This window comes from Protomyctophum parallelum (genome assembly GCF_964188405.1).
Source record: "Protomyctophum parallelum genome assembly, chromosome: 6".
Lineage (NCBI taxonomy): Eukaryota > Metazoa > Chordata > Actinopteri > Myctophiformes > Myctophidae > Protomyctophum > Protomyctophum parallelum.
The window spans coordinates 13,189,023-13,216,808 of NC_139701.1; the positions used below are offsets into that span (position 1 = coordinate 13,189,023).

The window sequence follows — 27,786 nt, forward strand, 5'->3', positions numbered from 1 at the left end:
CCTGACTAGGGTCTGGTTGTGGAGGTCTTAATTACCTGACTAGGGTCTGGTTGTGGAGGTCTTAATTACCTGACTAGAGTCTGGTTGTGGAGGTCTTAATTACCTGACTAGGGTCTGGTGGTGGAGGTCTTAATTACCTGACTAGGGTCTGGTTGTGGGGGTCTTAATTACCTGACTAGGGTCTGGTTGTGGAGGTCTTAATTACCTGACTAGGGTCTGGTTGTGGAGGTCTTAATTACCTGACTAGGGTCTGGTTGTGGAGGTCTTAATTACCTGACTAGGGTCTGGTTGTGGGGGTCTTAATTACCTGACTAGGGTCTGGTGGTGGAGGTCTTAATTACCTGACTAGGGTCTGGTTGTGGAGGTCCCAGACCACGATGTTTCCGTCGCTGCAGCAGGAGAAGCAGACCTTGTTGTCGGGGGAGATGGCCAGAGCGTAGCAGGCGGGCGCAGACGACGTCAGCTCCGCCTTGATGCGGGGAGTGGGCGTGGCCAGGTCCCAGATTGACAGCGTGCTGGCCTCCCCGCCCACGATCAGGGTCCGCCCGTCGGGGAGGATTTTGCAGGAGCGGATGTAGTTGTCCCGGTTCTAATTGGGCAGAGATAAGGAAGCCAGACTGTCTCACATGCTCATTGTAATCAAGAGTCTCTACAGGATCGGCTGAGCTCAGCAGATGAATGAATGAGGATGTTTTGATAACGTCAGTCTCTTAAGGAGATTCAATCAAATGAAGCAGAAAAACTCATCTTGAACATGTACGGTACCTGGCATGTTTTTGGTGTATTACCTTGTGTTGACCTTGCTCTGGATTAAGAGCCTCTGCTAAATGTGTAAATTGTAAATTGTACATTTAAAATATAATATGTAATGTCATATTTCGTAAATGAATGCCGTACTATGTCATACTACAGTGCCGCACAAAAGTATCGGAAATAGCCGTTCTAAAAGCTCACGGCGCGAGAGTTCAGGTTTTCTTTGTCTGTGGGTTTTGGAGGGTAACAGATCCACAAGCTCTCAACGTGTCATGTTGCAATGCATTGTGGGCTTGTAGATCAGCTAAAACAAATGAAAATATGAACAGAAAAAAAAACAAACAAGATGTTTCTTACCAGACAGTCCAGCTGTGCCATGGGGCTCTTGGAGCCCGGCTGGCTGATGTCCCACACCTTGACGCAGCCCTTTCCTCCGGTGTAGACGTGGCGCGTGGACGTGCTGATGGTGACGGCGCACACCACCTCTCCGTGGTTCAGCGTGTGGATCTGCCGGGCGTGGCGCGGGATGCCCGGGCCCAGCAGGGCGTCCGGAGGGAAGGGCACCGGCTGCATCTGCCCGTCTGCGCTCACGTGGAACGAGTAGGCACTGCGGAAAATGTACAAAAAATAGCAGAGATAGTTGATCTACAAGGTTGTAGATCTGCTATTTTTGAAAATAGGGGGGGGGGGGGGGGGTCAATGATACATGGAGTGTGTGACTCTCTGTGAAGGGTGAGCTCTTTGTTATTTTAACTCTGCTTTCAAAATGAGAGAGAGAGAGAGAGAGAGAGAGAGAGAGAGAGAGAGAGAGAGATAAGAGTCTTGAAAGATCTCTGCCAATGCACAAGGTTACGAGTATGACAGATACTTTTGAAAGGCAGAGCACACACACACACACACACACACACACACACACACACACACACACACACACACACACACACACACACACATGGAATGAATAGCTACCATGGAGCGTGTGTGTATGTATCGACAGCATAATGGCCTCGGAGCTCCAACCGTAATATTTGTCGTAAAAAATGTGGCAATTACTTGGCTCACAATAGCCGTAGGTGAGAGTGAATGCATAATGACAGATTGCATTACAAGGCAGAACGTCGACGCGCCTCCATGGCTAATGGCAGATCAATACCGTACAGCGGTGGGCTTTTTTTTCATTTCAAATTAGTGAGTGAGAGAGAGAATCGCTGGAGTTTATCATTTTTCTCTGTCCTCCCTTTCTTTTCTATGTAAAACCGATGGGATTGGAACTATGCACAGGAAATAATTTCACACACTCTTGACTGATTCACACAAGTGGCATTGATTGACACTCGCAGTGCTGGAGATTTGCACTTGAGGTACAGTATTTGAAAGTACATGCTTTAAAAAAATAGTTAAGTAATCAAAAGTACTACATTCTACAAAGTACATATTTCTTTCAACGCTTGCATTGCCGTATTCAAATTTAATTTAAACACAACATAATAGTGAAAACAGCACATCTACAAGCGCACAGCGCGTCGCATAGTGACCCACGATGCGTTGTGAGGTCGTAGATCAAAGTCAAAAGGTCAATGTTTGTCTTTGAAACGTATAGTGAAGTGAAAGTATCCAAAAATACAAATACTCAAATGAAGCACACATACTACAAGAAATTACTTGCATACCATACTCTAAGTAAAATGTACTTTGTTACCGTTCTCCACTGGATGCTTTGAAATGCTGAAATACCTCCAGTGGCCACTCTAGGGCCTTCAGGGCGAGAGACAGCAAAATCCCTTCACGACGGACGACGTACGTCGCGACGTATATTTTTCCGTCGCAACGTATATTCGAGTACGTCCTGGCGTAAATATCAATTCGTCCCGGCAGAACGGACTCGTCGCGGCTATATCTACCCGTTTGCGACGTAATAGGGTGACTATTATTTTCCGTCGCGCCAGAACGGGACTCGTCGCAGCTATATCTACCCGTTGTGGCGTGAGCTGGACTCGTCGCGGCAGAACGTGACTCGTCGCGACTATATCTACCCGTTTGCGACGTGCGCCTCGCCGGTCCGGTCTCCAGGCGAGCCTGCGTCCTTCATATATATTTTTTTCTGCTCTCGTTGGACTTAACTTTAAAAGTCCAATGGAACACCTCTTTGTAACGGGCCGCTGTAGCATAGTGGTCTAATCCCTCGCCTCTCTATTCTTTTTTGCTGAGGACGCTGGTTCAATTCCCGCTCGCGGCAGACCAAAATTATTATATTTTAGACAGACACACAGACAGACAGACAGACAGACTGCCTGTCTGCCTGCCTGTCTGCCTGCCTAATGTATTGTAAATAATGTATTCATTCCATACGGCTATTTTTTTTTAATATAAAAACTTTTGTCTTTCGCGCGATTCGAACCAGCGTCGTCAGCACCAAAACATTGAGAGGCGAGTGATTAAACCGCTAGACTACAGCGGCCATACGTTACAAAGAAGTGTTTCATTGGACTTATAAAGACAATAGCACCCAGCTGCAGTCTCGCAAGGGGAGGGACCGGAAGTGCTTTTATTTCCGGCTTCCACGTGCACAAGCGCACATACACGCACGCGAAATATAATGCGCGTGCACGACACGCACTTGCTGGTGCGCGCTTAAATGCCGGGTGTATATAGTACCATCTGTGCTTAAACATAATTACGTGGTCGGTTTGGAAAAGTTTGAAGTAGTTTGTTGTAGGTAATATTTTAATTGAAAGCTTATTAGTTGGTGGTATAAGTGTGCATATTTGAAGAAATGCAAATCTAACAATAATAAAATGATATGCAATAATAGGCTAGGCCTATATGGTCGATTATAACATAATGATATCAAGGCATTTAAGTAATGTAATAAGTTGCTATAACCCCGTACCCCTGTCCCACACACACCATGTCCAGACCATAGACCACAGACACACGACCATATGCATTTAATTTACTATGAAAACCTGCATTTCCCGTCAGTCAGTCAGTAAGTGTGTCATGTCACGCCTCGTGTCATGCCTCCATATATGGTCACGCCTCATGACACGTCACACCACCATATATGGCCGTTTCTATATGATATAAGATCCCGACACTGACCTCATCAAACCCTGGATAGCCATACATTGAAAAGACTGGATCATCACCTAGATCTCCATATATGGAGCTGAGGCGGCCAGCAACTCTACATCTGACCTCATAATGTAATAATCAGCTCATAATGTAATTAAAAGACGAGCACATAACTTCATAGATTTTTCTATAATGTAATAATGTGTTACATTAAGAACCTCCACATAGGCGACTCATACTGTAATAAAACTTCATAATGCAATAATGTCTTTATAATGTATGAGCTGATTATTACATATTGCATTATATTTCGCGTGCGTGTATGTGCGCTTGTGCACGTGGAAGCCGGAAATAAAAGCACTTCCGGTCCCTCCCCTTGCGAGACTGCAGCTGGGTGCTATTGTCTTTATAAGTCCAATGAAACACTTCTTTGTAACGTATGGCCGCTGTAGTCTAGCGGTTTAATCACTCGCCTCTCAATGTTTTGGTGCTGACGACGCTGGTTCGAATCGCGCGAAAGACAAAAGTTTTTATATTAAAAAGAAATAGCCGTATGGAATGAATACATTATTTACAATACATTAGGCAGGCAGACAGGCAGGCAGACAGGCAGTCTGTCTGTCTGTCTGTCTGTGTGTCTGTCTAAAATATAATAATTTTGGTCTGCCGCGAGCGGGAATTGAACCAGCGTCCTCAGCAAAAAAGAATAGAGAGGCGAGGGATTAGACCACTATGCTACAGCGGCCCGTTACAAAGAGGTGTTCCATTGGACTTTTAAAGTTAAGTCCAACGAGAGCAGAAAAAAAATATATATGAAGGACGCAGGCTCGCCTGGAGACCGGACCGGCGAGGCGCACGTCGCAAACGGGTAGATATAGTCGCGACGAGTCACGTTCTGCCGCGACGAGTCCAGCTCACGCCACAACGGGTAGATATAGCTGCGACGAGTCCCGTTCTGGCGCGACGGAAAATAATAGTCACCCTATTACGTCGCAAACGGGTAGATATAGCCGCGACGAGTCCGTTCTGCCGGGACGAATTGATATTTACGCCAGGACGTACTCGAATATACGTTGCGACGGAAAAATATACGTCGCGACGTACGTCGTCCGTCGTGAAGGGATTTCGCTCCACCTGTTCAGGGCTCAGACAGAGCTAAGTATAATAGAGATAGAGAACACGCTGCTACAAAGCCATCCTTCCGCAGCTTCCCTTCTAAAAGCCAACATATTTTTAGATCGTCACTGAAGCCAAATTTAAACATCTATTTGTCATAATATATATCTGTTTCTGTCAGCCCTGTCATCACGCCAGCCATGTCAGCTTTCACACATTCCGCCTCGTCTGCGGCGGCGCTGTCGACAGACTGTGAAACAGTGAGAATTAATGACACGGCAAGGTATGGTGGAGGCGGCGACTTCATCATGACAGGCATAGAGAGAGACAGACGGTTGCCATCGCTGGCGACTTAACGCCGCTAACCCAGATGGTGTCTGCGCGGGGAGAACGTACTGTACAGTAGTCTGCTTGGTTCTCAGACAGGGCAAAGCATATAGTCTAACAACTCTACGACATCAATAACTGACAGGACGCGCATACATTAGTAGTACGGTAATAATGAGATAATGCTGTGCTGGTATGGGGAACTCACGGCTTGCCGCCTCCGGAGGAGCCAGACATGGACGAGGACAGCCCGGGAGCCCGGAGGTGAGAGCGAGACTCATAGGCCACCTGGGGGAGGAACAATGAACAGGTGGATCCATGACCAACAGGTGTGTGTAATAATGACCTCGTTATTATACGACTGACGAACGGAAGACGCTCCGGTCAGGGTTATTATATAGTTCACTATACGACATAACGAAAACTGGAATGAAAAAGAAAAGAAAAGAGGAAAAACGTGAGTTTACACGAATAATGTATGTTTACAAAACCCAACAAACTAAGGACACACCAGTGTTGATGAGGTGCTGCTGGCCTTGATGAATAAGTGTAAATGTAAAGAAAATGCTGCACGCGCATATACCGGTAGTCACAATGCAGGGTTTATGGAATAGCAGTGTTTCCACCTGGAAACGTCTTCTTCAGGGAGGATTTTACTAAACTAACTGTCTTGTCATAACGCTGACGAAGGCCAAACAGGCCGAAACGCATTAGTTATCAACTAAATAAAGAAATCCATTCATGTGAAAAGGACATACAATGAGTGCATTTGTTTGATTTCATCCTATATTCAAGCCTTGCAATGTAAGGACTTTGTTCTAACCTGGAGTGCTGCGGGTTGTCTGCTTCGGTAGTACTTTTTTTGCACAAAACTAACTAAAGCCAACTAGAATCATGGAGAAAATGTCCTTAGTTTCTCATTCACGAAATGAAAATGAAAACGAATGGAAAAAATGCTAAACCATAATAACGTTTTGGCTTCAAATTACAAAAGGCTCTATCTATGCACATTTTGGAAATAACTCTTCCTAATTCCGATGATACTAATTAAGGCTCTGTTCCAGATTTAGTTTGTAATTTCAAGGACCCCCATAACTCTGAAAGTGTACAAATGGAACCAAAATGTTAGCGTGTTAATGTTGACGTTAGTATCATCGGTAACACCTGTGAAGGAATTAGGGAAGGGCCCCAGGTTCTTTCTAGGGATCCCGATACACTTTTTTCGTTCCTGATCCGATCCAGATACCACAATTTCTGTATTAGCCGATACCGATACCAGAGAATAATATTTATAATAATAAAAAAACGAAAATTGCTTATTTTATCTTGTGTTGTTAATAGCATATAACTCCTCACTCAAATGTGCACTTGCAGTTTGGGCAACTCGAAAAGCAAACTCCACATGCCCCAACATTATTTATCGGTGGTTAGACTGGCGTATTCGCCGATACCGATAATGACCCGATATGACCAAAAAAAGGCCGATACCGATAATGTCTCCGATACCGATACAGCATCGGGACATCTCTATGAAGTCTTCTTTCCAAAATGCCGTGGCCATTATTTGAGAGAAATGGCGTGTAGAGGAGGAGGGAGCTGCTCACCATGGGGCTGCGGGTGTAGGCGCTGGCCGCCGCACTGATCTGGGGCGAGAGGGTCAGGGCCCCGCCGAAGCCTCCGGGACTGGCCAGTTCCCCGTTCAGTCCTGCGTGGGACACCACCCCAAAGTGAGACGGGTACGCACCAGAGGGCACAGACATGGGACTGCGGAGAGCTGGTGGGAGGGTATAGGGCAATGGGGTGGGGGTGGGTGTAAAGGAGAGGAGGCACAGAAAGAAAGCACAAACGGTCATGGAGGAGCCCCAATCTGCTTATTTTCTGACGACATTTATTATAGTATTTCCAAACCAGTGGTGGTGCAAGTTGTGTTACTTGGATGTTGGGCGTTGCCACATGCGGGTGGAATTTTCCATTCCGGGCTCAACAGAACCAACTCTCGTCAGCAGTGGTGGAAAGTAACTAAGTACATTTACTTAAAGGAACATTCAGTGATTTGGGTGATTTGGAAAACCCCCTGGTCCCCCCCCCCCCCCCCCCGGTATCAAGATGCACATGCACACTGCACATGCACACACTACAGTGGGGGGAAGTCATAGAGTATTAAAAGGATAGAGACTGATCTGGCGCGAAGCTCCGCCCCCTCCGCTATTCATGTCAGTGGAAGTTGCTCAGTGGCGTTTTGAAGCACCCGGAAGGACCGTCTACTTCCGCCTTTTTTCGCCGATTCAGCATTTGGGCACCACATTTTGGTGGGCAGCTGGGCTTTAACATTGAGCCCTCGGTTGCACAGGGTTTCCTCGTCATGAATCCACTGGTCCGCCTGCAGTCCTTCCTCTTACCACTAGGGCGCAGCGTTGGAGTGCCTCACTGGCCCCTTGGGGGAAGTGCAACAGGCCCACAGCACGTGCACCAAGGCCCGCCCCCGCTCGATCATGATTGGAGGAAGGCTCCTCTCATCCTGATTGGATGAAGGCTTAGCCACCCAAAGCCCAAACCGAAATTAGGGTTGTTTGACCCCAGGGGCTCACTGGGGACAGGGAGGAAGTCCTCATACGGTCAGCACACTTTATAGTAGGGAGGATTATCCAAAAAAGAAGGTAAAAAAAAAGTGATATTTGAATTAAGTAAAATCACTGAATACTGTATTCAGAAGTACTGTACTTTTTTCGGTACAATCTCCGCCCAGTATAGGGGACGGGATATTTCTGTCAGAAGCCGCTGAGGGCTGATTTTGGCCCTTTTGCATGCAGATCAGATGGAGGCAGCATGCTCCAATGATCCAAGCCAGTGTCCATACCACACTGACCCTATTTTCCTCGCCCGCTGGGGCCTCCCACTGGGAACCATGCTGCCCCCTCATCCACAGGCTGACCAGAGAGATGCAGGGCCACCATGCTGGGAACCATGCTGTCCCCCCTGATCCACACGCTGACCAGAGAGATGCTGGGAACCATGCTGTCCCCCCGATCTAATCCCGTGTCCATTACACTGACCCATGCACAGACACCATGGAGAGACGCCGTCACTTCCCGACGACTTAGCAAAGGATGTTTTATGAAACGGAACCTTTCATCTTAAACGTTACCTCTCCACCGTGCACGCCGACGGTGGCGGCGGTATACAATCTGCTGTTGAACGGACGGGGCGGGGGTACGCCGTATTCGGGCCAGAAGTGCCGACGTTCGAGTATCAAAAGTAAAAGTATTAATCCATTTTGACCTGAGATCAGCTACGTTGTCGTTCTTCGATTTTTCTAAAATAGCAGACCTACAAGCTCGAGATTGTAGATCTGATCTGCTATTTTTCAATAGCAGATATTACGCAAATAAACAAAACAGACAGAAATGTCGTCTACTTCTACTCTGCGTTCATGAATAATGTTGCTTTCAGCGTTCGGCTGGTTATTTTCAGGTAGCCTGACAACCGCTATACATCTACTACATTTCAATGGCACGTCAACAAAAGAAGCACAACAGAATGTGTTTTGAGTGCATTTCATCCATCACGTGGGCCATCCATTTGTACAGCAGCTACGACTGTACTTCTGAATTTTGAGTGGCTGCTGTCCCATTAAACCAAAGAGAACACCATTAGCTAGTTTTGAGTGGATGTTTCCCATCTTCCATCTCCTCCACTTGTAGGTTTTACACAGCCATGACTCATTCTTCCTCAACAGTGTCCTGAGCTGAACGATGGTCTAAACTCTCCACTCCACTATTTATTGATTAATGAAACACATCAAAAGAGCTTGTGCTCTTATCGTGTGGAGGCTCCGGAAAAAAAGAAAGAGAAACATTTCCCGTCATTGGAACGTCAGGTAAACACTTCACCGTGCCAGCCTGCCTCCATTACTCTTCTCACAAAGACACTGAATGGAGTGCTGCAGAATATCCGATTATTTTTTTCAAAGGTTAATAATAATAATAATAATCTTTATTTATAGAGCACCTTTCAGACACAAGTGTAGTTCAAAGTGCTTCACATACAAGTAAAGTTCATTCACATGAATGCAAAAAATTGAACAAGGGTAAAAACAAAAGTAATAGCTTCAAATCTGGTCCGTAGAATTCGTTGAAATTAAAAGTAAATTCAAGATAATGAATCAGGAAGGAAACAGAATCAGTTAAAGGGACACTTCACCCTTTTTGCAAAAAAATATATGTTAATGATGTTTAGAAGCTTTAGAACACTTTCCTGGGGGTCTTTATGTATGTAAAATGTGGTTTTAGATATTTTAGATTGTAGCAGTGAGCCTGTTGTCTCTGATGTCATGGACACTGGGCTCACTTCCTTCCTGGACTACATGTTGTCTCAGTAAGACAGCTCTCCCCCTATCCACAAGGAGGAGCAGTGCACCAAATAATTATGGGAATTGTAGTCCAGGAAGGTAGTGAGACCAGTGTCCATGACATCAGAGACAACAGGCTCACTGCTACAATCTAAAATATCTAAAACCACATATTACACACATAAATACCCCCAGGAAAGTGATCTAAAGCTTCTAAACGTCATTAACATATATTTTTTTGCAAAAAGGGTGAAGTGTCCCTTTAAAAGTGAGGTCATAGTAATGGGTTTTTAGCCGCCTCTTATTAAAGTCATCAACTGAGGTTGCCAGGTCTGATATGGAGAGGAAGAGAGTTCCACATCCTGGGTACGTACTGTAGCTGGCAAAGGCAGCTTAGTGGGGAAAACTCTCAGAAATCCAACAGGATAACAGACGTTTTAACAGCCCTTGACTGAGGTCTCTCACCCAGCGGGTCGGCTCCAGAGGCAGCTTTGCTGACCAGGCGAAGGCAGGAGGTGCTGGGGCCGGGGCCCCCCGGGGCCCCAGGGGTGAGGGCCTCCCGGTGGGACGGGGACGGGGTCCCAGACTTATTGGACAACGGAGACTGGTGGGACTTGTCCATCTGGGGCAGGGATAGGATCAAAGTGAAGACGGTATAAGTAATGCACACACAACAGACTATGCAGTTAGGTCTGTCGCGATTATTACATGGTCGGGGCAATCGCAATTATTTGCGATGATCGCAATAATTTTAATCACTTCCATGTTGAAAAATGACCATGCATTTTCGAAAAAGGAGCAGAAATAGCAGATCTACAAGCTTGCGTCACTTTGTGATGTGTTGTAAGCATGTATTGTAGACCAACTATTTCCACTGTTTTCTAAAAAATGTGGAGAGAAACAAACATTAATGTGTAAGTGATTTATTTGTATATTTAAGTTATTTGTCACATCTGTCCTGTGCAACTTGTGATTGTGAAGTCTAAAAGGCAAACAGAAACATACTAATTGTAACGTTCCAATGTTCAATGCAAAAAAAAACAAGAAAAAAACACAATTGAATTGTTAAATCGCAATTATTTTTGTGGCAATTCATTAATGTACAACTTCCATTTGTAACGATGACAAGCCTAACTACAGTATGAAGGGAGGCAAATTTAGATTTTAGTTTTAGTCATGGTCTTTTGAATGGCTTTCATTTAGTTTTAGTCACATTTTAGTCACCTGGAATGTTTTAGTGTTAGTCTAGTTTTATCATATTTTAGTTATTTTGCTTAGTGTATTTTGTAATAATAATAATCTACAAAGTAACTACAATAGTACAGTAACTAAAGTGTTCATGTAAATTCAGTGGAGTGGACAATATTTTCCTCTGAGGTGTATAGTGGTGAAAATTGGAAATACTCCAGTAGAGTAAAAGTACCTCAAATTTGTACTTTTAATCAATTTTGGGTCGGGAACGCCTTTTGGTGTTAGCATCATGTTATGCTATGCAGATCTACAAGCTCATAGCGCGCCACCGAGTGGCGCGCTACAAGCTTGTAGGTCTGCTATTTTTGAAAAATCGAAGAACGACTGAAATAGAAACATAGCTTTTTCAGAAAACTGTCAGGATGTAGAAGACATTTTTAGAATCTGATCTCAGGTCAGAATGGGTTAAGTAATGTACTTGGTTACCTTCCACCGGTGCTGTAGTTAGTGTATACACACTCATTCAGCCCCTCGCGGGAAGAACATGATACGATAGTTCCTTCAGACCCTAGCTGCCACTTGGCTAATGGTTCTACTATATACGTGCGGCGGGTTCAGAGGGTTGTTCTGTTCAAAGAGGAGCGGCGTGGGTGTAATGGTAAGAAATAACAAGGCCTGTACTGCCTGTACTGTATATACTCTGTGAAATGAAATGTAGCACACATACAATTTTCTCTTTGGGCAAACAACAAAAGGCGAGGTAATTGGCCCGAGTTTTTTCCCTGAGCACGGTAAAACACAAAAGAACATAAAACATTATGTAGTAGGTTATACCATAAAAGACATTTACACTATAGCTGCTGCACTGCCTGCAAAGTACAGTACAGTACAGTACAGTAGTCCCTGGACGATACAAAGGGTTATAACAGCGCCAGGGATATAAATGGCCTTTTTCTACAAAGCTTTCTCTACACTACAGGCTGTATTGTGCTTTCTCTGTACAGACTGTGTACTATATACTGTACACAGTACAGTATAGTGGTTCTTTTTGGTACTTTTTAGCCCTCAGACACCCCCCCCCCCCAAAAAAAAAAAAAAAAAAAAACAATATTATGTTTGCCCGCGGGACCCAAACTAGTGAAAATAGCCGATCTACTATTCGGCTATTTTCGCTACTACTTGTCTTGTAAAAAACCTTTGTTCTCGAATTTATGGAATTCCTCAGATTTGTCCTTGATTTCTTCATGAAATTACTGGGGGGAAAAAAATCTTTGAATTTGTTTTTAATTCATGAAAATGTTAATAATATAAATAAATAAGAAATAAATAATTATATAAATAAAGTAATAATAATTAAATTGTAGGAAAAAACAGAAAAAGAAAGAGACCCACAAAAAAATGTGTCCGCGACCCACACATGGGTCCCGACCCCAGTGTCTGAGGAGGGCAGTGCAGTGCAGTGCAGTGCAGTGCGGTACGGTACGGTACGGTACGGTGCTGTACGGTAGGGTACGGTACGGTACGGTACGGTACGGTACGGTGCGGTACGGTGCGGTACGGTACCTGTGCAGGGTCCTTGGCCTTCCCGGGGGTGGGGCTGCGGGGGTTGGGAGACGAGGCGGAGTCTCCGGCGCCGGGGGACCCCGGGAGCTCCTTCCTCAGGGTGGGGGCCCCCCGGTCCAGGCCGTTCCCATGCAGGGGGGAGTGGGGGGGGCTGCCGGCGGGCGAGTTAGGCTCCTGACAAAACACAGAGACAGAGACGTATAGGTCCAAAACACAGAGACAGAGACGTATAGGTCCAAACACGTCCAAAACACAGAGACAGAGACGTATAGGTCCAAACACGTCCAAAACACAGAGACAGAGACGTATAGGTCCAAACACGTCCAAAACACAGAGACAGAGACGTATAGGTCCAAACGCGTCCAAAACACAGAGACAGAGACGTATAGGTCCAAACACGTCGTCTGAATGAAGTTTTCCTCCTTTTTAACATGGAGTGTGCCCGGATCTATACGCTTTGTTCTATATAGATGTGTTATCCCGATTGACCCCTTTTTTACTATTTTTAAATTTTTTATACCTGCACACCTCCTGAGCACCTGGTTGCTTTCTTGCCTCTGTTCTGTCTGATCTGTTGCCATTTCGCTGTAGTTTTAATGTTAGGTTTTAGCTTTTTTTCTCTTATCATTGCTCTGTAAAGCACTTTGCACTGCATCAGATGCACTGCATCTATCTCGTGAAATTTGCTCTATGAATAACGTTTATTATGACCATTATCATATCGGTACACTCTCCGAGTTACAAATGGAGAAATTAAATGATGTCACAGGCTGTGTGATACGCGGGCCAACATGCTATCGGGTTCTCTTCATCATGCGTGCCAGCTTCATGAAGTCATTATTTATTAGCACAGACGAGGCGGCCAAATACGTCCAATGTAAACATCATAGTAAGGCTAAGAAAAACACAACCCCGGCGCTTTGATTAGGTTCACTGGTGGACAAACATATACATGCATGCTAGCACGCAGCTAGCATGCATTGGTTGTTTGGCCCGTCTATGCCTAGTTTGTCAACTGTATGCATAGCAAAGCTGCCGAGTGTTAACTTAACCCTGAGAGTGTAAATGTAGAGCTGGAGTTTTGCAGCCAACATTCTAGACTTACATTCCTTTGCTGCGGTGTCTGCTTCTCAATACAAAATAGTACTAGTGTCTAAAAAAAGAAGAGAATGTAATTAAAATAAAAATGAAAAGTAAGTTGCGAGTCATAATCTTCGTATTACTTTGTAAAGGGATTTCTGTCATAATTTGACCACTGGAAACACGAGAAGGCGGATTTATACTTCTTACTTTAAGTAGCGGATTGACTATCGTACGACAGGAGCATACATTAAACAAGGGATGTAAGTGCTCGGGTGGTGCAGTGGTAGTCCCTGCCCAAAAGCCAGATCCACAAGCTCACAATGTGCATTGTGAACTTGTGAAAATGGCTGCAATGGGGCTGAAGTGTTTAATGTATGTTTTGTAATAATGATCAAAATCTACAATAACCAAAGGTTTCAAATAAATGTAGCATGTAGTAAATGTAGTAAAAGTACAATAGAGGAAATTGGAAATACTCAAGCAAAGTACAACATTGTGCTTAAAACTCCTTGAACGCCAGAGGGCGGTAGAGCTTTAGGTAGCAGGTGCCAGCCAAATCTGTAACAGGAGCAGACAAGGGGCGGTCTTCGAAGTGAAATTTATCTAGACCCCGGGTGGAGGCGCTGTGATTTTTCATTAGAGTGAGGATGGATTAATGATTTATCACGTGCCGAAAATGCCTATTTCATCTCGTTTTGAGCCATAATGTCAATAAAGATGGCGTGCGTGCGTGCACACGGGGATTTGGGCCGTTTTTACGTGGACGCTAAAAATGCATGCTAAATGAAATGTACGTGACGGGGTCGATGCGTTATGATGACATAACCGGAAATCAATCCGTGCACTGGGCTGCAAGGGCTTCTGGGAAAATGAGTTCAATGCAAGTGAACGGGGTTTTAGGCTTGGAACTGTTTGTTGTTCTTCCGCATCACAACGGTGGATCATGGGACTATTTTCACGGATCAAATGCACAAATACTTCGGCATATGCTCCAAAGGTAATTAAACAATACCGGCAGTCACGGTATCTTGTCATATTATACTATAAAGCGTGCAATGTGTTCAGCAGTTAAGTACAGTACTTGAGTAAATGTATAGTTAGGCTACTTTACACTGTTCACTACATGCACTTCCACTGTTCCCTCCCTCAGAACACCATAGTGCTGGAGTCAGCACTTCTCACTGCATGAGGCTGTGATCAGCACAGTCAATTAAGCACACACACACACACACACACACACACACGCACACATGCACACACGCACACGGTGACACGCACACACACGAACAAAGAAACCGTTGCTGCTGGATGGAAACCGTGTATGTCCAAAACGGTTACTTTTCAGGATTCCAGTTAAACAAGGAGCTAAGACAAGCTCAAAAGGTGCCGTAGTGAGACGTGTTTTGTGACACTGTTAGTAAGGCTGCACAATACATCGTTATCGTATCGAGGTATATGAACATGCGCAATATCAGACGATATAGATACATCGTCAATATATCGATTAGAATTGGATATATCGCCACTTCTAAAGCCAGTAACATCCCTCTGTTTTAGCATGTGCCCCTCGGAAAATAAACCACCTCTCCGTTGCATTGCTGTTAGCCCTGATCCAGTGCGTTAGCCAACTCACTAACACACTTTTTTGAATGTTCATGTTTTCACTTTAAAGATAGAATATGGCATTTTAAGGGATTATATCGTATATCGTATCGATATTGCAATATTTGGCACAAATACAGAGATATGAAATGTTGTCCATATCGTGCAGCCCTAACTGTTAGCGTGACGAAATAGGGCATTATTTTACAGATAAACGTTAAAATATGGACATAAGAGGTTTCTGCGCCGATTGCAATGAAACACTCATGCACCCAAACTCGCTATCCACCTACACCAATGCACACACACACACACACACACACACACACACACACACACACACACACACACACACACACACACACACACACACACACACACACACACACACACACACACACACACACACACACACACACACACACACACACACACACACACCTCTTATTTTCTTTTCCTGCCATTACACACATTTTTCCCCCTCCCCCTCCCCTGTCCCCCTCCACTCCCATTATACCGGAATCCAAATCACACAAGAGACCGCTTCCACTTTTGTGTGCAATATCAAAATACAGAGGGGCTTAAATAAAACATATTTTGGTACACGGCATGAAGTATTTAAGGAAGTAAAATATTCCAAGGGCCACGGATGGCTTTGCATAATATTAAATGAAGCTCACTGCAGTTTATTTAATGAGGGTGAGGAGGAAGAGGAGGAAGTCAGCAGAGGAAAAAAACTAAAAGGCACCGAAAAAAGAACAACAAAAGAGGGATAGACAACAAGGGAACAATCAAGTGTGTGTGTGTGTGTGTGTGCACACGTACGTGTATGTGCGTGTAGTCTCGTTGGGAGACAACACAAACCGTGGTGTGTAAAAATGAGCTCACATAAGAACGTTTCCCATTAAAAAGGAGTCTGCTGCAGCAGGCGTGCTGGCTCGCTACCTATTAAAGCGAGCACGTGCTCACACACACACACACACGCAGGCACGCAGACACACACACACACACACACACACACACACACACACACACACACACACACACACACACACACACACACACACACACACACACACACAATACACTCAACAGGTGCAAAGACACGCAATCAAATGCAATCCCGTCTCAGACAGACAGAGACGGATCTAGATGGCCACACCGTCCACACGCTATCATATAGACACACCCAAACAAACGCATTACACTGGAGCACGCACACACGCATTACGTGCGCGCACGCACGCACACACACGCACACACACACGCACACGCGCACACATGCCACATTCATTAACTGTACACACAGGCTTACACACGAGGGAAGGACTGACACACTTTCCGACGCTAGCTGTAACGTGCAGCAGATTATTCACAACAGTGCGACTTCCAGATTATAAACGCTGCCAGACGGACAGCCCAGGGTTAGCGTGAGGACACGCAGAGTGGTGGAGAGAAGCACTCAAATGTTAAGGACCGACGCAGAAATGTATTTTATTTTTTCTCCTGAAATACCTATGTTTCTGTATTAGTGGTGCTCACTATTTCATGTCAAGGACCCCAAAAATGATATGTATAATTGGCCACCGACCCCCGTCTGAAAATATGTTGTTCCAGGAATCCCTCAGAAGCATTTGAGTTAAAAACATTCACTCTGAAAGAATATATATTCAAAGATTTTTTTTTAATAGCAGACCTACACGCTACAAAGTAAATAGTAACTGGAGGTTTCAAATAAGTAGAGTAAAGGTGCCTCAAAATTGTACTTACAGTGCTCAACCCATTTTGGGCAGGAACCCCTTTTGGTGTTTTAAACATACAGTAGTCATAATTTAGCTATTGAAAAATAGCAGATCTACAAGCTCATAGCCGAGTGCCGCGCTATGAACTTGTAGGTCTGCTATTTTTGACAAAATCGTGAAAATGTAGTGCAAATCTTCAACGTTTTGAACTACAAATATTTGATTCTGGAGGGGGTCCCTGGAACAACATTATTTTCAGATGGGGGGGGGGGGGGGTCGGTGGCCAATTCATAATTTTTGGGGTCCTTGACATGAAATATAGTTTGAGAACCACTGACACAGAAACATAGGGTTTTTTCAGAAAACTGTCAGGATTTGACATTTTGTAGAATCTAGTCTCAGGTCGAAATGGGTTATAAGCACAGTACTGAAGTAAATGTACTTTCCACCACTGAGTACATGGGGAACGGATGCAGGCTGCGTCGGGTTCCTTCCAGGCTCATTTCAGCTCTGGCTAATGTGGGACTTGTGCTTTATCCCATTTTGGGGCGTGAACCCCTTTTGGTGTTTTAAGCATACTTTAGCTATTGAGAAATAGCAGATCTACAAGCTCATAGCGCGCCACGTACAGTAGGTCTGCTATTTTTGGAAAAATCGTAAAAAAATGTGCCGCAAATCTTCGAATATACATTCTCTCAAAGCTAATGTTTTTAACTGGGGTCTAAATGGGTTATTGATGTGTGGGCTGCAGCGCGGCGTCACAGAGCGTTGGATAAAGACCGCTAGTCCTTCGTGGGTTAACCCTCAACGACGTCAACGATACCTTCTGTGACAAGGACGAACACCTTTTGCACGACAACGTGGTAATATATGGGGTTTTTTTTTCTCGTTTTTTTTGTCAGAGTTCTATTCCGTGGCAGGATTTGTTCAACTCTGGGTTGTACCGTGATACGTACCGTAGGCTGGTCTGAAGTCAGATATACATACTTTATGACAGGCACATATAATGCTTACATAACCCATTTTGACCTGTGATCAGATTCTAAAAATGTCTATTTGAAAATGACAGTTTTCTGAAAAAGCTATTGTTTCTATGTCAGTCGTTCTTCGATTTTTCAAAAATAGCAGACCTACAAGCTTGTATGAGCTTGTAGATCTGCTATTTTTCAATAGCTAAAGCGTAACATAATGCTAACACCAAAAGGGGTTCTCGCCCAAAATGGGATAATGACATGGTATAACGCGCTAGCGCAGTCACGTCTGGGGCGCTGCTGGAGTCTGTGAGATATTTTCTGTGACAGGGAGAGGACACGCAACTCTTGCACAGATCAAGACGCTATAGCCATGTAATGAGTTTTTATGAAGGAACATCGTTATTTCTAGGTCGGGGCTTTTCTAACTTTTTTGTGCCCAAGGCGCAGCCGAAGGGCAAGTCAAAATCTCAAGGCACAGTGGTGTCATATAGGGAAAATAAAGTTCTCTTTTTGAGAAAAAATGTGGACAGCAGATTGAAACTGGTGAAAATATATTTTAACTGCTCCCCTGCATGGTTGGTGCCTTGCATGGCTGTGTGTGTGAATGGGTGAATGTAATGCACAATCTATGTAATGATCATCGGGAAAGAATTGCGCTATATTAATGCACCATTTACTGGTTTGGGAACCACCGTTCTAGGAGATGTACAGAAATCATTGTGTCAAATTGTGTCATTTCTGATACAATTTCCGTAAATAATAAAGGAGAACATACAGCAGATATTGCAGAGCAGTGGTTCCCAAACTTTTCAGGCCCAGACCCAAAAGAGAAATTAGACGTTTGCCTCGGGACCCAAACTATAGTGAAAATAGCAGATCTATACCAGTAAGACGCCTGAGGATCTGCATCTGCCTGGGTGACGGCAGACTGCTGCTGGGCGAACACTGGTGCTTTGGCATTGGGGGGGGGGGAGTCAGATCAACATATGGAATGAATTCTGTACTGGCCATACAGTATATATGGAGCGTGTCTTGAGTGTACAGGGTTTGATGAGGTCAGATCAATGTTTATTGAAAATGTTTTTAAATAATATTAATTAAAAAAATATGTTGGAACAAATGTACGTACAGTAGGAAACAAAACACAAAGGGACACATACTTAATGTGTCCTGACTGAGTCCGTTTTTGTGAACCAATGTACAGTATCAACAAACAAAAATTCACTCAATGTCTGCATGGATGTCTGAAAGTCTGAAAGCTCCTCACTGGCTGCACCAACCGCTCTCACTTTTCACACAGGCATTGACCATGACATTATGGAGGTCTTAACAAAGTCCTTTTTCCCATTTAACAAATTTAAATGTGATGTATTAGTGAATTAAAATGTCCACCCCCGCCCCTATAGCGTCACCTGCATCACAGGCCACTGTTCTCGGGGTTACCCCACTGTTCATGCTTCCTCTGCTACAGCCGCAACACAACAAACAGTGGCCTATACAATTTCGCGCCTGGCCCACCGCCGCTGCAACAAACTGCCGACCTGCCGACACACTGACACGCCTGTTTCATCTGCTCCAGTGGTGGACTGGACTGTAACATTATTCCACCACGGCCAACACGCGCGGGGTCATTTGGTTACAGTTCAGAATATTGCTTAACCCATTTTGGGCGGGTGTTTTAAGCATTATGTTATACTTTTAGCTATTTTTGAAAAATCGTGTATCGAATACATTTTCAGAGTGAACGTTTTTAACTCAAATCTTCTCTGGAACAACAGTTTCAGATGAGCGTCGGCGGTCAATTACATACTTTTTGGGGGTCCTCAAATGTTTGAGAACCACTGACATAGAAAGAGTCTTTCAGAAAACTGTCAGCATTTAGAAGGAATTTGCAGAATTGAATTTAGGTCAAAATGGGTTAATAAATATAGTTACACTCCCAACGTTTACTTACTGTGTACTTTTTATATCTGTTGTATCCTAATATATCGATAATATAATCCACCACTCGAGGGAGGGGGAAGACAGCTACAGCTCTTGCATGGAAACGAGTGAGCTGTCGCAAAAGGACTTTACATAAATGCTGACCTGGGAGCGACCACAGCGATGCGACTGAACCAACCGGAAACATAGTATATATCTTCAGCTTTGAACGCACCCTCACTCCCCAAGTCTCTAGCCTATAGCTGCCCTTTAGCCATACTGATCAGTAACATTAGATTCACTCTCGCTTCCTCCCCCATATCATATAGCGACAACTTTGCAATGTTCGAACGTCACTCGATATCACTTCACACCAAGCGCGGGTGAAACAGCACAGGGATTGTGCTGGGGGGGGGGGTGCGTGGCAGCTGAAAGCGTGGTGACACGCAGTCTGAAGTAGTCAAAGCCAAGTACTATGTTACAATAGCCTATACTGCACCGAATGTGATAAAAAAATAAACATTGTCTCCATTATCTGTCTCACGACGGGTCGCGCGCGCGTCATTCTAAATCCCTATAGGGTTGCTTAAACACCGGCCCTTGCCTGTCAGTGTTGTCTGTGCTGTGCACACGCCGTGCAGGGACCTGCTGCCATGTCAAAACCAATTTGCGTGTGCCGTGTGTGAGTGTGTGTGTGTGTGTGTGTGTGAGTGCGTGCGTGCGTGCGTCTCTCAGCCACACAGAGACGTACTTTTAAATGGGGTTTTCGCCTTTATTTTATTTTTGAGTGGTGCAACCACTCCAATGAACAGCAATGTCCGTGTTAACCTATGTGTGTGGCTATGAGTACCAGTAGGGGCAAAAGTGGCGCTGTTGTGCCAGAAACAGAGAGAGATAGTGTTGCACTGTTGCTTGCTAATTACAGAGAGAGAGAGAGAGAGAGAGAGAGAGAGACAGAGAGAGAGAGAGAGAGAGAGAGAGAGAGAGGCAGGGGGAGAGGGGAGTTGCACCACTCAGTTCACACAGGTGATATTTTTTTATAGAGGGACAGACAGTAGGCTGACAGGAAATGAGGGAGAGAGATGGGGGAGTGACATGCGGTAAAGGCCGTCGGGATCGGGAGTCGAACCCCCCCCCCCCCCCCAGGGAATGCTCCGCAGACCACTTGTCAAATAATATTAACTTTGTGCCCTCCCCAAGCTCATCCGTTGACAATTCCCTCCCAATCAATAATGTGATCAATTAGAACGGGTAAGGACTAGTGGTGGCAAATTGACCACAATGTAGAGATGTGCAACTGACCTCATTTGAGACGTCCACCACCAAGTTGTCTTCACTCTTGTCTCCATCGCTGTCCTGAGAGACAGACAGACAGACAGACAGACAGACAGACAGACAGACAGACAGACAGACAGACAGACAGACAGACAGACAGGTCAGTATAAGAGTCAACAGTGGTGTAAACTGTAAAGCAACTACCGGTAAGTACATTTAAAATGTTGAGGCATTTGTACTTTACTGGAGTATTTCCTATTTCCAATACTTTTAGTTCTACTCCACTACATCTAATTGGTACTTTAAGTATATTTGAATGCCAATACTTTTGTACTTTTACTCAAGTACATTTCTATATTGCTTACTTACTTATTGCTTACTTAAGTAAAAAAAATGTGAGTACTTTTCCCACCACTGCAAAAACAAAAAAAGGAACACACTTCTCAACTATTTGATTCATCAATAAAGTAATCAATAAATAACTGCAAAGAAGCTAATGGATGGTTGTACTGCAGTACTGTATTATTTATAACAACGCAGGTGCTCACATACTGTACAGTACAATACACTGCGGTAAGCACGCACGCACACGCGCACACACACGCACGCACACACGATAAATCAATATCAGTGCAGCCTGCACTATGCTTCTTTTTGCCTCTGAGTAGATCATACAACATCTAAGACAAACGGAGAAACAGGCCTTCGCACATGCACGCACGCACACGCGCACACACACGCACACACACGCACACACACACACACACACACGCGCACACACACACACACACACACACACACACACACACACACACACACACACACACGCACAGTGTCTTTGGCCACCCTCCGCCCGTAGCTCCATCACTACACTGTCTCTCCTCTCTCCATGTTCCTGGGGCTGATGGGAACATGTTCCTGGGGCTGATGGGAACATGGCTGACAGCGATGGCACTTAGTCACCATGGCAACGCGGCGCTTTGATGTGATCACGGCCTGATGTTCCTATTGACATCAGCCACGGAGTGACATCACTTCCTCATTAGGATGTGTTGTGAAAAACCATTACTACACAGGCAAGAGCACGGTAGCACACACGGCAGGGGAGAGAGAGAGGGGGGGAGAGAGAGAGAGAGAGAGAGAGAGAGAGAGAGAGAGAGAGAGAGAGAGAGAGAGAGAGAGAGAGAGAGGGGAGAGAGAGAGAAAAAGAGGGGTGGGGGGGGGGGCGTGAGTGAGACACCATGGTGTCCATCGCTTCTTCTGTTTCTCTTCCTCTCTTTTAGAGATGGAAGACAAATAGAGAAATGTAAAATGGGGAATGAGTGCATTGATATAGTGGAGTCTATAGCTGGAGTGGTTTTCAAGCATTTTCATATCACGGTCCATTATTTATTCAGCATTTGAGCCACAGACAGACCCCCATTTGATGAGATTTAGCCTCGCAGACCCGCGGAGAATATTGTGTTGTCGCCGGATAGGTTTTTGTCCACAATTCTATGCTGTATCGATGTTGGTACCACAGGAGAGGCAAACGTTGATCAAAATAACAATTCTTCTACATTCTGTAATTGTTTAGACTTCTTGTAAATTAAGTAATGCAGATGTTTAACAATTATCTTTAACTCTTGTGAGTGTAAAATTAAACCAAATGGACCCGTTACGGGTCCCCTTGGTTTCATATATACTCTATAGTTAAAGATCTAGTATAAGGGTCCATTTGGTTACCAACTCTACATCATTTAGCTGGGGACCACCTGGAACCCCCTCAAGGACTACTGGCGGTCCCCGGACCACTGGTTGGGAACCACTGTACTATAGTATTTAGGACACACACACACACAGACAGACGTACATAAGAGTGGGGCGGGAGGGACTCCTTGTCGTCACAGCGCCTCCTCTTGGCCTCTGCGCCTCCCTGCGAGGAGGAGTATCCTCCGGACGGACCCTGGCGCTCCTCCACCGGCTGGCTGTCTGTCGACGACACAGACTTACTCTGGGGAGAGAGAGGCGCGCACACACACACACACACACACACATAAAACACCGCTGGTGTCAGCATGAGTTAAAAGCCATAAAGAAAGACATACAGTAACGGACACACACAACAATATACACTCGAGAAAACAGAAATAACAGTCATGCACGACGGGAGAAGTGAGCATATGTATATATATACTGTAGGTCAAGATGACCTGAAACACACCAGACAAGCATCTAAAGGAAATTAGCAGCACTTTGCCCATCATCGCGCGCACACACACACACACACACACACACACACACACACACACACACACACACACACACACACACACACACACACACACACACACACACACACACACACACACACACACACACACACACACACACACACACACACACACACACACACACACACACACACACACACACACACACACACACACACACACACACACAGCCAGCCGCCCCGTAATAATAAATCAGCCTATAGCTCATTATGGCCCTATAAAGCTGTGCAGGGATATTTACAACGCAGCCTCCGGTCTATAACGCGGTGATGCTAAACACCTGTGGGTCGGATGGAGCCTGTACCGGTGGGCCATGGAGATATTATATAGCCTTTGGCCTCATAGGCTTGGGCGAGTGCTATAAAGGCTAAATGCTACGGGCTACGGTGGAGTCCGAAGAGGTGGGTTTTCTTCAGACTGCGGCGGCAGATTGGTTCTGATTGTAATATAGGTAGTTAATTCCATAGTTTTGGACTGTGGGAGTCAAAACAAACAAACCACTGGCTTCCTTAGACCCTGAGTTAAAAACATTCCCTTTGAAAGAATATATTCAAAGATTTACGCCACATTTTGTACGATTTTTCAGAAATTGCAGACCTACAAGCGTTCGCTATGAGCTTGTAGATCTGCTATTTTTCAATAGCTAAATTATAACATAATGTTTAAAACACCAAAAGGGGTTCGCGCCCGAAATGTGTTAAAACCGGTCTGAAAAGTCAGCAGGTCAAAAAGGAAAGAAGATGACTGCCTAATTCTTTTCATACTTCCACTATAGTCATCATGTTTTTGAGATCTCGATTATTGTCATTATTGTGTTGTGAATGAATGCATGGGACCCGAATGGAAACAAGACCGCAAGGTCTTTTTTCCGGTGCTATCCTTTTGCATCGATGTGCTTTGACTGTACTGTACCATGTTTTAACGGAGAGTACATCCTCCTCCCATCCGGCCTTCGCTTGCGAGCCCCATGTGCCACAAAAAACAGGCACAAACATTCCTTTGTCCCGGTCTCTATTCACACACTGAATGCTGCTGTGGGTAGATCTAGGATATAACCTTATTATGAGCACTTTTACTTTTTACTGTATTATCTCGTGCCTATGTCTATGCACACGCACTTTTATGACCTATCGCATAGCACTTTAAACGCCTGCACTTTAATGGTTGTGTGCACCTTTGTACTCTGGTATCCGCTATGTGAACTGTTTGTTTGTTTGTACTGTTTCATTAATTGTTTAATGTACTGTCTATGCTGCAACCCAATTTGCCCTTCGGGGACACTAAATAAACTTGAACCTTGGACCTTGTACTGTTTTGCATTTGTTATTGTCTAATAAAATAATCAATCAATCAAAAAAAAAGCCCCACATTAAAATATTTAGGTTCTTTACAACTTTGAAAGAAAGTCATTTTATCATCTACTCAGGCTTATGTGAACACCCCAGGCAGACAGTTTTTAAGTTGCTCGATTTGGTATTAGATATTTCATATTCATTTTAGCTGCCCCGTTCCTAGACAAACCCATTGTAACTTCAAACTCAAACTCCATTTTAATTAATAAAACCATGGTAGACTCATATAGGTTCTGCTGACTCATACTTCCCTCCGAATACGTGAGGGGGCCGTGTTTTTTTTACATTACGTTTCTTAATTTATTATGTTTTTTTGAAAATGAATGAAAGAACAAGGATCCATACAGACCCCCCAAAATATTTAAAACAAACGAAAATAAGTAATTCACATAATGATTAGGTGGGCAGTATCACTATCAGTCACCAGAAACAAGGACGGGTGTGTTTTCGATGAATCTATAGAATGGAGTCTCACGCTCTGAAAGATGCTGAAAAGGAGTGGACCACGTCCTATTATTTGTCCCCTTGCGTGTCAGACGAGAACAGAGCACTTCACACACACACACACACACGCACACACACACGCACACATGCACACACACGCACACACACGCACGCACGCACGCACGCACGCACACCACCAGACAGACAGACAGGAAGTCTGTCTCTCCTACGGGACTGACAGGAAGGAGAGCCGGACGGAGTCACAGGAGGGTTAGAGGCGCACAATGCACCTCAGTGCTGCGGCTTCACAAAACCTCCCTCTCTTCTTTCTTCTCCTCCTCCTCGCCTGCTTTATCTTCTCCTCTCTCTCTCTCTCTCTCTCTCACACTCTCTCTCTCTCTCTCTCTCTCTCTCTCTCTCACAACTTCCTCTCGCTGCCCTTTTCTTCCCCTCCGTTTAAAATTCCAAAACGCTTCAGAGAGGCAAGGCTTTATAACAAATGGCGATTGATTTACGGTATCCCTGCTCTCTCTCTCTGGGTGCCATTTTGAAGATCCGTTTTACAATGGGGTAATACATAAATTGCCCTCGCTCTGCGCACAATCGTATTATGAAAGGCATATCGGCCCGTGTTGAACGCACACACATATGGCATACGGCGTTCCTGAATATTTTAGCATTGTGGGAGTGTCCATATGTTAATTATTTTCGCTTTGCGCAATTTGCTATTAAGCCCCTTGACCTAAAAACACTCAGCGCATAACGATTAGACGTGGGTCTGACCACCTCATAAAGCACTGTTTGATTTTACACTTGAGCGGCTCTGGGAGGCTGCTGGAGTGTTGCCATGTCTGTTTATTATAAGCGGCTTCTTTTTCTGTAAAGTTGCTTGTAAATATTGGTAGTTGACTAGTTGTACTAGTTGTGGTTGATTTTCTTGTTTCTAAAGTGGTTATTTGGGCTTTTCTCCTAATGTTGTTTAAACCAGTGATCCTCACATTCCCATGTCAAGGATCCCCAGATGAATGCATTTGCCCAACTAAGGACGGCTAATCAAATTTTATTTTTTTTCCTTCCAAGATTACTTTTGAAAATAGCAGATCTATACCAGCTCACAATGCATCACATTCATTCATTAAAACTATGAACTCTGACTGCAGGGGGATATATATAATGATCATTATAACAATGTGCAAGAACATATTTAAAAAGAAGGAAGAACTTTATATTTGTGGACAATCAAAATATGTTTTTTTATTTTAATGTGGTGTCATTAAAATTAATCTGGATATGGCAGACTCACTATCTAGAAAATAAAAACATGGCACTTCATTTAAAATAGGTTACATGTTATATGCGCTTATTTTTATAGACCTATTTACTTGTTTCTATGAGACATGGCAACAGCCTCTTTTTGCGTCTTTTTTTTGTAAAATGTTGAGATTAGAAACGGCCATAATTCTTTCATTTCTCAACCTTAAAAAAAATAAAATAAAAACATCTCCATAATCCTTGGGAAGTTTGCTTTCATATGCTGTATCACACCCGATTCAAGTCTTCTTCAATAAAATGCTACGAGCGAAGACCATATACCATCGGGGCCACAGGCACAGCATTAAGCAGCAGCATTCAACTCATTCCTTCATCATGACTTGAATGAAATAAAATATAATAAACGTTATTTTACTGGTGTTTTTCAATAGAAACAAATTATTTTGAGGCATAAAGGTGACAGCATGCAGTGCAATAGGAATAATTAACCCAAATGTGACAAAGTCATGTCATGTCTTCTATGGTGCCAGCCTGAAGAAATGTAATACCACGATCCCCAAAGTGCGCATTCCACGTATGTGACATCAGCTGACTGGTAAAGAGAATAGTACGGACATGTTGATTGGGTACGTCTCAAACACGCCTTAAACACACCCATGACAAATTCAAGGCCGTTTTGCGCAATCCGCGGGGTGTCGAAAGCGCTTCTTAACATGCCCAAAATTGCAATATGACATACAACACGCCCCCAGCTCATAAAACTGTAATATTATATGTCATATTATATGAATTGCTTAATGGAGCCCTCTGTCTCTCTCTGTCTCTCTGTCTCTCTGTCTCTCTCTCTCTCCCTCTCTCTCTCTCCTTTATGCCATAACGTTAGCACACAAAGCAGAGCTCTGGAGAGAGACATTTGGCCGGTACGTGTTTAAACATCGGCAATGCGTCTTGAAATTAAGTTATGTTAATAGTTTCACCGGGGGATATAGGAAGGGAGTAATAGCTCTCATGGTCTTAAATCATCTTTAGTTTGCAATAAAGTCAATTGTATTGACTTTTTTTTTTTTGTACAACCTTTCCTCTTCATAACCCCCACTTTCTCTCTCTCTCTCTCTCTCTCTCTCTCTCTCCCTCCCTCCCTCCCTCCCTCCCTCCCTCCCTCCCTCTCTCCCTCTCTCTCTCTCTCTCTCTCTCTCTCTCTCATCACCAGTTATTGTGATGAAGGCCAGCTGTCTGCAGTGACCTAAAACAGTGAGAGAATGTTAACACAAACGTTCAGTTTACAGCCACAGTGAACTGGCCTATAGCCATGGACTTAGACTGAATCCACAGTGAACTGGTCTATAGCCATGGACTTAGACTGAATTCACAGTGAACTGGCCTAGCCATGGACTTAGACTGAATCCACAGTGAATTGGCCTATAGCCATGGACTTTGACTGAATTCAAATAAGCCAATTTGCATTGCATTAAT

At 44.3% G+C, this 27,786-nt stretch overlaps 1 protein-coding gene across 1 annotated transcript in view; it reads right to left on the bottom strand.

The window, feature by feature from the left end:
* tle2b (TLE family member 2, transcriptional corepressor b) overlaps positions 1–27,786 on the bottom strand; it is a 102,909-nt gene that overhangs the window by 6,585 nt on the left and 68,538 nt on the right. The window contains exons 12-19 of the mRNA XM_083766618.1: positions 22,825–22,965; positions 21,000–21,053; positions 12,374–12,547; positions 10,085–10,241; positions 6,876–7,045; positions 5,480–5,559; positions 1,111–1,360; positions 342–589 (exon numbers count right to left, since the gene is read on the bottom strand). Coding sequence (XP_083622744.1) covers positions 342–589; positions 1,111–1,360; positions 5,480–5,559; positions 6,876–7,045; positions 10,085–10,241; positions 12,374–12,547; positions 21,000–21,053; positions 22,825–22,965 — 1,274 coding nt within the window. The remainder of the gene's footprint in view (positions 1–341; positions 590–1,110; positions 1,361–5,479; positions 5,560–6,875; positions 7,046–10,084; positions 10,242–12,373; positions 12,548–20,999; positions 21,054–22,824; positions 22,966–27,786) is intronic.